This window comes from Erinaceus europaeus, chromosome 13 (assembly GCF_950295315.1).
Source record: "Erinaceus europaeus chromosome 13, mEriEur2.1, whole genome shotgun sequence".
Taxonomy (NCBI): Eukaryota; Metazoa; Chordata; class Mammalia; order Eulipotyphla; family Erinaceidae; genus Erinaceus; species Erinaceus europaeus.
Window position 1 is genome coordinate 53,114,360 of NC_080174.1, and position 13,544 is coordinate 53,127,903.

At 44.3% G+C, this 13,544-nt stretch overlaps 1 protein-coding gene across 1 annotated transcript in view; it reads left to right on the forward strand.

Annotated features, from left to right (window-relative positions):
• Positions 1-2,802: 2,802 nt before the first annotated feature.
• AGO3 (argonaute RISC catalytic component 3) overlaps positions 2,803-13,544 on the forward strand; it is a 104,026-nt gene continuing 93,284 nt past the window's right edge. Inside the window, exon 1 of the mRNA XM_060205875.1 lies at positions 2,803-3,486. Within this exon, the coding sequence (XP_060061858.1) occupies positions 3,468-3,486 (19 nt within the window). The 5' untranslated portion in view covers positions 2,803-3,467. The remainder of the gene's footprint in view (positions 3,487-13,544) is intronic.

A 13,544-nucleotide genomic window follows, 5' to 3' on the forward strand; every position in this document is an offset into this window, starting at 1 on the left:
GAAATCAAGAGAGAAGGAGAGAGGCAGAGAGACACCTTCAACACTACTTCACCACTTGCAATGCTTTCCCCCTGCAGGTGGGGACCAGGGACTTGAACCTAGACCCTTGCACACTGCAATGCGTGCACTCAACCAGGTGCGCCACCACCTGCCCCCACAGGTTGCTTTTCTTATTGCTGAATTGTAAGTGTTCTTTTATTTTTTTAAATTTACTTATTTATTAATGAGAAAGATAGGAGGGGAGAGAGAATCAGACATCACTCTGGTACATGTGCTGCCAGGGATTGAATTCGGGACCTCATGCCTGAGAATCCAGTGCTTTAGCCACTGCGCCACCTACCGGACCACTAAGTGTTCTTTATATATACTAGACACAAGTCCTTTGTTGGATACGTGTTTTGGAAATGTTTTCCCCCTAGTCTCTTCATTTTGCCTTTTCATTTTGAAGAGCAAGAATGTTCAGTATTTGGATAGCCAATTTATTCATTTGAAGCCCTCTCTTTTTCTACTGTTTTGCATCATACTTTTGAATTGGGTATTTGTTTGTCTGCTGAAGTGACTCAAGGTTCAGGAAACACTGATTTCCTTGACCTGAGATTTGTTTTCTTTCTTTCCTTCCTTTCCTTTCCCCCTCTTCTTTTCCTTCCTTCCTAATTGTTGCAGAATGAGGACCTCACACATGTATAATTTTACCGCCTGAGGCCACCTTTTCTATTCTTATAAAGAAAGGAGAGGCATCACAGCAACAGGGCTGCTGCTGGTGCCATAGTAGCTCCCATGTGTCGGGAGGCAACCGCTCCACCTAGTGAGCTACCTCCCCCTTCTGAGTTTCCGGTGCCACAAGGGTTAAGGGCAGAGTTTTAGCCTTTTTGCTGCCGCCATTCTTGAAGTGCATTAATCTATCTACCTATTTATCCATCTGTCCAACAAATTATTGAATGCTGCTACAAGCCAGGCACTAGTACTGCTCTAGACATTAGGATTATGTTAACAAGATACACAAAGAACCTGCTTTATACTCTCAAGAGCAGACTCTTTTGGAATTGAGGTTATACAAAAATAATGGTGTGCAGTCAGAGGAGACTGCACGCACTATTTTGCTTTGGACATAATCATTTCAAATGTTCTTGCCTTTCCACTTTGTTTAATTCATGAGCCTTCCATGTGGGTGCACTAAAGAAGTGAAGTCTATGGATACCAGAAGTAGATTGGAAGATTAAACTGTTATTTATAAATTTAAATTGTAGGTTTGAGTCCTGCTTCAGCAATGTCAACAAGGGAGAGAGTCACCCACCTCCAGGGGTCATCACCACTTTTATTCTGGAAGAAACTGAAGAAGCCTGCAATTATTAGGGACTAGTTCAAGAATCAGGGGAATTGAGAGTGAGAGAGTTTATATTTGCTGTATCAGTTGATGCTACTACCACCTTATTGTGGATAGTTAGGAGTTGAAAAACAAGATAGTGTTTCACGTAGTGTGATTGATATTGATATTTCTAAATTGGGGAGGTCATTTTTAGTCAAGGGAGTAGGGGGAAGAAGGAAGGAGTGAGGCAGATTGACATCAAAGATGTTGACTTGAGTATTCTCCCTTTATTGAATTTTAGTTAATAAGTGCATCCAAATGTAAAAAGTGCTTTAAGATGATGAATGTACCAAATAGTTTTAAAATTCACTAAAAATTATTTTGAAAAGATTTTATCAATGAGAAAATAGGAGAGAGACCGCCTTTCTTATGAATAAATAAATGCTTAAAAAAAAAAAAAAAGAACTAACCAGACATAACTCTGATACATGTGCTGCCTGGGATTGAACTCTGGACCTCATGCTTGAGAGTCTAATCCTTTATCCAGTGCCATCTCCCGGACCATAAGTTCACTAAAATTTAGGGAGCCCTCCAACCCCCGCTTTATGTACATTATCTAGTCATACAACTGCAGGGACGTTATCGTTTTGTTCATTCTTCAGATGAGGAAACAAGTGAGCAAATTCCTACAGGGACGGAGTTGGGGAGCAGGACTGAAGATTGGTGTGTCTTCCCCCCACCTTGCTTAGTCCCAAATTTTCTATTTAAAAAGTACACATATTTTGATTTTTTAAAAATTAATTATTACTGATGCTTGGCAATATAGGGACAAATCACGAATCATTCTTCAACCTGAGTAAGATAGTATCCCTTCGTTAAAGCAAATGTTAAGGGTTACTCCTTAGTGGGCTGGCCCTGGCCGGCTGGCTTTCTCATAGGGGATGGTGGGGGCGGGACGCACCACAAACTAACAAAGTGCAAGTTGGCAGAGGGGCTAAGGGAAACCGGTAATCGATTAACCCGGGGGGGCCCACCATTGATCAGTGGTCTGGAAAAGTCCTCGCTGATGAAGCTGCGGCTACGGGGTGAGAAGTGAGGGTGCAGAAAAAGGAGGCTCCCGGGTTGAGGGAATCGTACCGGAAGCCGCAAGCGCGGAGGAATTGAGGAAGCGCTTTGCGGGCGGGCGGCACGAGGAGCCCGCGCAGCGGCTGCATGGAATGCGGGCAAGTCCTGCCAAGGACGCTGCTCCACCCTGTGCGTTTTGATCCCGGGAAGGTCTCCCCGTGACCCGGCGCTATTAAAGAATTTCAAGTACAGACAGTTTCGATCTGGTGTTTGTGTTACGGTCGGTTTCTTAATCAACTGTGTCGTGCACATTATTACACGCACACACCCCAGTAACAGGGTGGTCAAATCAGCCCCTTAGACTTGAGGACTGTGGTCCTTCCAACAAGCGCAGTTCAGGGGTTCGAGAGTGAGTGGCGTCCTTCTCGAGACGTGTCTCAGTCCAGGGCCACGCCGGCCGCATATCCGCGTCCCGCAGATCAGGCTGGTTGTCACGCCCGAGGCGGACACCTTCCCAGGTCAACCCCGCCGCTCTCCGCGACGTTGCCACAGGCAGCCAGCGCCCTAAGCCCGGCCCCGCGGGGTTGTCTCCGGCCCGCAAGGCCCACGGAGGACCCGCCCCGCGCTCGCTGCTCTCCAGGCCCCGCCCCTGCTCGGCCGCGGCTCCGCTACCCCCCCTGCGTCCTCCGCGCTCGCCGCGCCCGCACCGCCCGGGGCGGACAGGAGCGGCTCGGACGCCCGGCGAGCGGGGCAGCGGAACTGACGCCAGTGGGCTTCCGGGGACGGCCCCGGGGAGGTCGGCGGCGGCGGCGCCGCAGTCGTGGAGCGGCAGCGGCCGCGGGCGACGCAAGTTCCTCGCTGGGCTCCTCTCGCCTCCCTCGCGCTTCTGCTGCCTCCCGCCGGGGCCGTGTGCCGCCTCCCGACGGCGGCTCTCCCCGCCGAGAGCTTTCGGAGCGCAGCTGCTGCGGAGGAGCCGTCGCCACCCCGCCGCGGGGCCGAGTGAGGGTGCGCGTCGCCCCGCGTCGCCCCTGCGCCGGCTCCTCGCTCCCCGCGGCGGGCGCCCTTCTCGCGCGAGGCTCTCCCCCCAGCTCCATGAATGGAAATCGGCTCCGCAGGTGAGTGGCCGCGCCTGGGGGTGTGTGTGGGGGTGTCCGCGGAGCGGCGGCGCTCGGGCAGCCGGGGCCCAGGTGTGTGCGGTGTCCGCCCCTCGCCCGGCCCCTCCGCGGGCGGCTGCGGCCACTGAGAAAGCGAGACAGCGGGGCGGGACTCGCGCGCGGTGACCGGGCGCCGCGCTCCGCTCTGGATGCCGGAAGGTTACCCCGTGATGCCGGCTGGAGACGCAGAGGGTCCCGGTAGGGCAGCTGCGAAGCGACTTGGAGATGACGGGTGAGAATTCGTTGGAGACAGATGTCCCCGCAGCGCGGCAGATGCTCGGTGCTCTGGGTTCCTGCCCTCCCCCAGTTGTGCTCTGAGGTTTGCAGCAGCTTGGAAGACGGTCCCCCGCGTCCTCGAAATGCCATTCGCAGCCCGGATCACCGTTTACTTATGTGAGGAGCTGCATCTTGAAATTGCTGACAGCAACCCCCACCCCCATCCTGTTCTCTAGACAAACAGTTGGCATAGTCCTAGAAACATGAAATGTAAGGAAAACCGTTTTTTGTTCTTCGGAAAAACGGCAATGTTGAGAACCATTGTAACGTGGGATGTATAGATGTATGTACATATTTTTAAAAGAAAAATGTATTCATTATAGTTTTAGACTAAGAGACATAAAATAGGTATTACATAATGTTTTCCCTTCCAAATGATCACACTCAGCATGTTAAATTTGAACGTAGACTTCACCAGGTTACAAATACACAAAATTAGCTTTCAAAATATTGGAAGGGTGCTTAAACTTTAAACTGTATCCTAAATCCTAAATTTCACATCTCACTTTGCCAATTTGAGAGTTGCGTCAATATAAGAAAAAGTTGTATAAAACAAACCAGTAACATATCTAGGATAAAAAATATTATATAAGGGACCAGGTGCTCCTGGTTGAGCGCACATGTTACAGTGCGCAAGGACCCTGGTTCGAGCCCCTGGTCCACACCTGCGGGGGAAAGCTTCACGAGTGGTGAAGCAGGGCTGCAGGTGTCTCTTTCTCCCTCCCTCTCCATCTTCCCTTACCCTCTCAATTTATGGCTCTTTCTTTCTTTCTTTCTTTCTTTCTCCCTTCCTTCCTTCCTTCCTTCCTTTCTCGCTCTTTCTTTCTTTCTTTCTGGCTCTTTCTTCCTTTCTTTCTTTCTGGCTCTTTCTTTTTAATTACCAGAGCACTGCTCAGCTCTGGCTTATGGTGGTGCAGGGGATTGAACTTGTGACTTTGGAGCCTCAGGCATGAGAATCTGTTTGCTTAACCATCATGCTCTCTACCCCTGCCCATTTTTATGGCTATTTCTATCCAGTAAATAAAGATAATAAAAATTTTTCAAAATAATATTAAATAAATGAGTTTAGTTGCCAAATTACTAAAAAAGCACTCAACTTGTAGAGGTGGGATGGCTAGAGTGCTTACTAAAAGGAATTTTCTCAAATCCGCTTCTATCACTTATTTCTCTTTCAGCTTCTCCTTGCCTTCATTTCATATCTTTTTCAAAAGGTTTGTCTAGACTGCCAAGAGTTTAAGATTTTGCTTGTTTATCGTTTATTTGTGTAATTCTGAAATTGCACTGCCATTTAATTTTTTTTTTATTTATAAAATGGTGATATTGACAAGACCATAGGATAAGAGGAGTACAGTTCCACACAGTTCCCACCACCAGAACTCTGTATCCCATCCCCTCCTTTGAAAGCTTTTCTATTCTTTTCTATTCTTCATCCCTCTGGGAGCATGGACCCAAGGTCATTGTGGGATGCAGAAGGTGGAAGGTCTGACTTCTGTAATAGCTTCCCCACTGATGGGCGTTGACAGGTCAATCCATACTCCCAGCCTGTCTCTTTCTTTCCCTATTGGGGCAGGGCTCTGGGGAAGTGGGCCTTGAGGACATATTGGTGGAGTCCTCTGCCCAGGGAAGTCCAGTTGACATCATGGTAGCATCTGGAAGCTGGTGGCTGAGTAATGAAGCTGGAGGGTTGACATTCCACATCTGACACCTCTGGACACAATCTGAAGTGAAACATGTCAAGGTGGTACTGGTTGCATTGGAGCTGCCATTTTTAAAGTTGTAAATAGTAAAGGCTTGTTACCCCTTACCGTTGTGAAATTCTGTGTATGGTGGGGTCTGTCTCCACTCAGACCACCATTTCACTCTCTGTCCAATGTAACTCAAATGAATTTTAAAAAGTGGTCAAGGAGTAATGAAATCAGACATCAGCACCACAAAATGTTTCTATTAATGAGAGAGGGAAGGAGAGAGCTAGAGCTTTGCTCCAGCATACGTGATACTGGGATTGAACTCTTCAACTTGTGACCTGCTTGGAGGTTCAACATGGTAGCCACTGCACCACCTCTCAGGCCTCCAACACATTTTTTTAAAATAGTGGTTCACGAGATTATAAGAATAAAGGGAGGGGTCAGGTGGTGGCGCACCTAGTTGAGCCCACATATTACAATGCTCAGGGACCTGGGTTTAAGCCCCTGCGGGGGGAAAGCTTCACAAGTGATGAAGCAGGGCTGCAGGTGTCTCTCCCTCTTCATCTCTCCATTCCTCTCAATTTCTGGATGTCTATCAAATAAAAATAAAGTTAAAAATTTTTTAAAAAGAGTACAGGTATATGTAGTTCCACACCCGGTACCAAAATTCTGTGTCCCCACTTCTCAACAATAACCACCGTAGTTCTAGTCTGAGAGAGAGTTCAGGTTTTTTTTTGTTGTTGTTGTTGTTTTGTTTTGTTTTTCCTCCAGGGTTACTGCTAGGGCTTGGTGCCTACAACATGAATCCACTGCTCCTGGATGCTGGTTTTCCCTCTTTTGTTGCCCACCTTTTTTAAAATATATTTTTAAAAAATATTCCCTTGCCCTTATTGCTTTTTTTTTTTTAATCGTTGTGGTTATTATTATTGTTGTCATTTTTGTTGAATAGGACAGAGAGAAATCGAGAGAGGAAGGGAAGACAGAGGGAGAGAAAGATGCCTTCACCGCTTGTGTAGTGACACCCCCCTCCGCTGGGGGAAGCCGGGGCTCGAACTGGGATTCTTACTACGCAGGTTCTTGCACTTTGCGCTACAGCTCGACCCCCAGTTCAGTTATTTCTTATGTTTGTTTTCTTTTTTATATAGGTTTTTAAATATTTATTTTATTTATTCCCTTTTGTTGCCATTTGTTTTTTTATTGTTGTTGTAGATATTATTGTTGTCGTTGTTGTTGGATAGGACAGAGACAAATGGAGAGAGGAGGGGAAGACAGGGAGAGAGGAAGACATCTGCAGACCTGCTTCACCGCCTGTGAAATGATGCCCCTGCAGGTGGGGAGTCAGGGCTCAAACTGGGATCCTTACGTGGGTCCTTGTGCTTTGCGCCACTGGCGCTTAACCCGCTGCGCTACAGCCCGACTTCTGTTTGTTTTCTTTTTTAACCCCAAGTTTGTGTTTCAGTTCTCTGGATTCCATGTTTGAGTGAAACTGACAATAGTTGCCTTTCACCTCCTTACTTCATTAAGCATATCACTCCCACTTCATCAATTTTGTTCCCAAGGACACAATATCGTCTATTTTAATTGCAGAGTAGTATTCCATAGAGTACATATCTCATAGCTTATCCAGTCATGTGTCGATGGACATTAGGCTGCTTCCACTCTTTGGAATACTGCAGTTATGAACATAGGGATGCATATGTCTCTTTGAATTACTATTTTAATGTTCTTTTGATAAATACCTAAGAGTGGTACTGCTGGATCACAAAGTATTTCCTTTTTTATTTGTTAAAGGATTTTCCATACTCCCAAACACAAGTTTTTAAAACTATATCTAAGGAGGGGGCAGGAGATAACTCACTTGGTATAACATGTATGAGAATCTTGAGTTTGAGCCCCCAGCCAACACATGTGAAAACTGCACAATGGAAAAGCTTCATAAATGGTGCTGTAGTGTTTCTCCTTTCTCTGAATCTGCTTGTCTCTCATCCTCTATCTAAAAAAAAAAGTCTACCTGGAATAGAATGGTGTAGGTGAGAAGCCCTAGAGAAAATCCTGGGGTTGAGGTGTTGATATGCTTCTAAATTCTGCTTATAAGACCTTCTGTTTTGATCATCACATTAGGTTCGCTTGTATTACTTATGATGTGGTCTATTTGCATAATCACTGTTTTACCTGGGTCCTGCCCTGCCTGCAGGGTATTGGTTTAATCCCCATTGATTAGATGGAAGCTTTCTATGTTCTGTCTGGGCTCTTTTTTTGCTCCGCCCCCTCTCCTAGTCATTTCCTTTCCCTTGCCACTTCCAGTGAAGAGATGCATAAAAGGCGATGTATCTGATTAATAAATGAGATACTGCTTCCCAGCTCAGCCATGAGTCCCTGGTCGTCAGTCTCCCGCCCGTGAAGCTAGACCGGCAAATGGCGCCCTGAATAGGGACTGGCATTGAGGGATGAATATATAAGATAAATAATCTGTTCACCTTTTTAATGTTTAAGACGACTATCAAAATGTCAAAGCAGTTTGTGAATTGTTAGTTGAAGGTAAGAGTAGATATTTTTCTTTCTTGGCTCGAAAAGCACAGTGCCTTCTGCCACAAACTGTAGTGTGACTTTATTTAAAAATATTTTCAAACTTTTTATAAAAAAAATATACTCCTGGGAGTCAGGCGGTAGCGCAGCGGGTTAAGTGCAGGTGACGCAAAGCTCAAGGACAGGTGTAAAAGGATCCCAGTTCAAGCCCCCAGCTCCCCACCTGCAGAGGGGTCACTTTACAGATGATAAAGCAGGTCTGCAGGTGTCTCTCTTTCTCTCCCCCTCTCTGTCTTCCCCTCCTCTCTCCATTTCTCTCTGTCCTATCCAACAACGATGACAACAATAATATCTACAATAATAAAACAACAAGGGCAACAAAAAGGCAATAAATAAATAAATATTTTAAATATATATATATTCCTACCTGGTTGTTACATAAATTTTAGCCCTTGCTGCTCTCAAGTGACTATTATGTTGTCTACTTTTTGATGCTCTTTACTGGCAGTGGAATTTACCAAAATATGCGATATTATTCTGACCGAGTTTAATGTCTCTGTTGGAGTACCTTGAGGGATTACTGAAAAAGAGGCAAGAAGCAACTTTCTTCTTCTGAACAAAGACTTTAAAACAAAAGGAAAAGAAGACCATTTATGTAACCCTCTTTTAATTAACATGATGCAGGCGTAAGAATTATGCATGGCTAGGCCAACTAGATAGCTCACCTGGGAAGGCGCTTGCTTTGCCAGGCATGTGTCTCAGGTTTGACTCCACTTCCCACTGCACTTGGGGGAAGAAACTTCAGTGCTTTGGTAGTGTCATTTCCTCTCTCCCTATGTCTTCTTGTTTTTGTTTCTCCTTATCTGAAAAAGACTGGCCAGAACAGTGGAGCTCCAGAGAAGACCAAAAGACACAAACAAAAACAACAACAACAAAAATAACTTGAGTGCGTGGGAGCCAGGTGGTGGTGCAGCGGGTTAAGTGCAGGTGGCACAAAGCACAAAGACAGGCTTAAGGATCCGGGTTCAAGCCCCCCACTCCCCACTCCCCACCTGCAGGGGGTTCGCTTCACAGGCAGTGAAGTAAGTCTGCAGGTGTATCTCTTTCTCTCCCCCTCTCTATCTTCCCCTCCTCCCTCCATTTCTCTCAGTCCTATCCAACAACAATGACAGCAATAACAACAACAATAACAACAACAATAACAATAAACAACAAGGGCAACAAGAGGGAATAAATAAAGTTTTAAAAAAACGAGTGTGTGAAAGATGAAGTAAATCTAATAAAAGTTGGATCCTGGGGCTTGGTGGTGGCACACCTGGTTACACATGTTGTAGTGGGCAAGGACCTGGGTTCAAGCCACCAGTCCCCACCTGCAAGGGGAAAGCTTCATGAGTGGTGAAACAGGACTGCAGGTGTGTCTCTCTCTTTCCCTCTCCATTTCCACCTTTCAATTTCTGGTCGTCTCTCTCCATAAATAAATAAAAGATTAAAAAAAAGAATTCTGAAAACTCACAGTGACAATAAAAATGAATAATAATAACAAAAAAAAACCAACTAGGATCCTGGACTGGGCAGATGGTTCATAGGTTGTACTCAGGATTTACATGCAAATTAGCATCATACTTTATTAATATTTTAGTGGGTGGGGAAAGGGATATTTTATAGTTCTATTTTTGGTGAAGGTAAAAACAAAAAAGGAACTTAAGACTGCTAGCTTTCCCAAGCCTGTTTAGTCTCAGTTTGTTGGGATGAACAACATTCCCAGACATTCTTGTTTCAGTTGTCTGGGATACTCGATAGATCCTTATTCTTGGCTTATTAATAAGACAGATGTGAGAAAGAATAGTGAGTAGTTTTTCTTTTCTTTTTTTAAATTAAAAAATCTTTTAAATTTCTGTATGGGGGGATTAATGTTTCATAGTTAACAGTAAATGCAGTAGTTTGTACATGCATAACACTTCTCAGTGTATAGTTTTTCAGTCATAATGGTTATGCTGTTAGGATATATGAACAGCCTTTCTGTATTTGGGAGATTCTGTAGTTTTCTGTCACTATTTGTGTCAGTATTAATGGCTCTCTTTGACTAGCCACTGATTAAAAAAAAAAAAAAAAAGGCTTACTGAGATTTAGCAGAACACAACTTGCTTTCTCTTATATCTTAAATGTGGGTGTTTTGTGATTTGGATATAATAAGTTATGTGCATTAATTTGGAATATCAGTTTGATTTAAGTAGTTGGGAAGAATTCTGTGTTTTACATTATCCAGTTGTTTTCTCCAACTTTTTTTTTCTTTCTCTTCTTAGAAGAGAAATAAAATAGTGAAGTTCTTAGATGGTCAGAAGGTATCTATAGAATAATAGAATGTAGACATGGATATTTATATATATATTTTTTAATGATTATTTTCCCTTTTGTTGCCCTTGTTTATTGTTGTTATTATTATTGTTGTTATTGATGCTGTTGTTGGATAGGACAGAGAGAAATGGAGAAAGGAGGGGAAGACAGAGGGGGAGAGAAAGAGACATCTACAGACCTGCTTCACCACCTGCAGCGACTCCCCTGCAGGTGGGGAGCCCGGGGCTCGAACTGGGATCCTTAACTGGGATTCTTACACCGGTCTCTGTGCTTTGCGCCACCTGCGCTTAACCTTCTGCACTACCACCTGACTCCCAGACATGGATCTTTTTACATATTTATTTGTGAAAGCAATCTTGTAAGAAAATGTCCGTTGTAGGCTTATGTAACACTATTTTGAGTCATCACCAATACTTGATATTTTAACTGATTGCTAAACCTTCTAACAACAGACGCTCATTATTATATTTCTGAGTTTTTTTTTAAAGAATCAATTGCAAAACAGACATTACTTTGCAATGAAGTTTTTTTTAAATTTTTTTTATTTATTTAAAAAAAAGTAGGATAAGAACAATGAAGTTTTTTTTAAAGAAGCCTCTGATTTCTAAATTAGAGCTTAATCTCTTTTTTTTTTTTTTTTGCCTCCAGCTTTATTGCTGGGGCTCAGCACCTGCACTATGTATCCACTGCTCCCATGGCCTTTTTTTTTTTTTTCTGATTTTTTTTTTCTTTGATAGGACAAGGAGAAATTGAGAGGGGAGGGGAAGATAGGGAAAAAATAGACACCGAAAGATCTGCTTCACCACTTGTGAAGTGACACCCCTCCCCCCAAGCAGGTGGACAGCCAGGGGCTCCAACCGGATTCCTTGAGCTCGTCCTGGCACTTAGTACTGTATGAGCTCAACTTGATGTGCCACCGCCTGGCCCCGAGAACTTAATCTCTGTTTGTATATTTAAGATAAAAATGGCATTGCTGAGTGGGGGAGTAGCCAATCAAGCAGACACATCACCCATGCACAAGGCTCATCTGGTAGACGGCACACTTTCCCAGATGTGAGGGCCCAGATTTAAGCCCAGACACCACGTGGGAGCACCAACACAAGGAAGCCGCTTAATGAGTGGAGGAGCAGTGCTGTGCTGTCTTTCTTTGTCTTTGTCTTTCTCCCTCTAATTCTCTTCTCTCTGTGTGTGTCTCTCTTACCATAGCACTGCTCAGCTCTGGCTTGTGGGGCTGGGGGTCAGTTTGAACCTGGACCTTTGGATCCTCAGGCATGAGAGACTCTTTGCATAACCATTATAACCATTATTCTGTCCACCCTTACCCTCTCTCTTCTGTTTCTCATCTAAAAAAAAAAGGGGGGGTCGGGCAGTAGGGCAGCGGGTTTAGCGCACAAGGTGCAAGGACTGGCGTGGGGATCCCGGTTCAAGCCCCCAGCTCGCCACTTGCAGGGAAGTCCCTTCACAGGCGGTGAAGCAGGTCTGCAGGTGTCTATCTTTTTCTCCCCCTCTCTGTCTTCCCCTCCTCTCTCCATTTCTCTCTGTCCTATCCAACAACGACATCATCAACAACAACAATAATAACCACAACAAGGCTACAACAACAAGGGCAACAAAAGGGAAAAAATGACCTCCAGGAGCAGTGGATTCATGGTGCAGGCACTGAGCCCCAGCAATAACCCTGGAGGCAAAAACAAACAAACAAACAAACAAAAACGTCAGCTGGTAACAGTAGGATCGTGCAGACACAGAGTCCCAAGCGATAAATAAAAAATAAAGTTGCTGTAAGGAGAAAATATCCTAATGAACATAGAACTTTACATTAAAATGTTTCTAGAAAATGACATCTTAGGCTGGGGAGATAGTGAAGAGATAGCACACTAGATTTTTCATGCCTGAGGCCCCAGAGGTTTCAGATTCAATCCCCAGTACCACCACATACTAATGCTTTGGTGTCTTTCCTTCTGTGGCTCATGAAAGAAAAAATAATAAGTCTTTTAAAAATGAATTATAAAAGAGTTCACTTGTATTAGTGTTCTTTGTATTTAGCTGCTTTTATTGGCTGTAAAGCAGTAATAGACTGAAGAAAATCATGTATGAGTCAAAGTAAATCTGTGTCAAACTGACAGTTTCCACTTTGCCATGTTTATAACCCAGGTGGAAGCCAGCCCCCACATAATTCTTTTTTTAAATTTTTTTAAATATTTATTTATTCCCTCTTGTTGCCCATGTTGAAAGAGTCCCCCCCAGTGAATCACCAGCTTCTGGGAAGGACAGGTTTTGAACCTGATATTCTGTCTGTCTGTCTCCGAGTCCACATAATTATGTGGGCAGAGGCCCACATAATTCTGTCTGTCTTTCCCTTTCTCTTTCCATCTAGCTGAAAAAATTAGCTTGGAGCAGTGAAACCCCTGTAACAACAGCAAGCCAGACATAATTTCTCTGTGTTTACATATGAGCTAACTTGTTTTCCAGAAGCATATGTTGTATCAGAATAGACTACACATCTTTCTTCTTCTTTTTTTTTTTATAGATTTTATTTATTCTGTGAGAAAGGAGAGAGAGAGAGAGAGGGAGAGAGAGAGAGAAAACCAGACATCACTGGTACAATGCGCTACTGGGGATCCAATTCAGGACCTCATGCTTGAGAGTCCGTCCAATGCTTTATCTTCTGCAACTTCCCAGATCAGTAATCTTTCCTTCTTTCTTAGCCCCCATCCAATTTCCCTCTCTTTGAAGATAATCATTTCTTCCACATATTAGGATCCAGATAGTCTAGTAATATGCATGGTATAAAATGTATTCTGTGTTCATGCAAATAAACACATTATGTATGATATCCTATACCTTCCCTCCCCCAGCACTGCTCAGCTCTGGCTTATGGTTCTGCTGGGGACTGAACCTGAGACTGTGGAGCCTCAGCCATGAATATCTTTTTGCATAACCATTCTCTCTCCCCAGGCCCCTGCACCTTTATATTTATTTATTCTTTTACTTTGTTGCCACCATTGTTATTGCTGGGGCTTGATGCCTATGTGTCAAATCCACCACTCCTGGCTGCCATCCTTTCCCTTGCTTTTTTATTTGACAGGACAGAGAGAAATTAGGGGAAGAAATTAGAGAAGAGAGAAGAGAGACATTTGCAGCACTGTTTCACCATTTGGGATGCTTCCTCCTCCT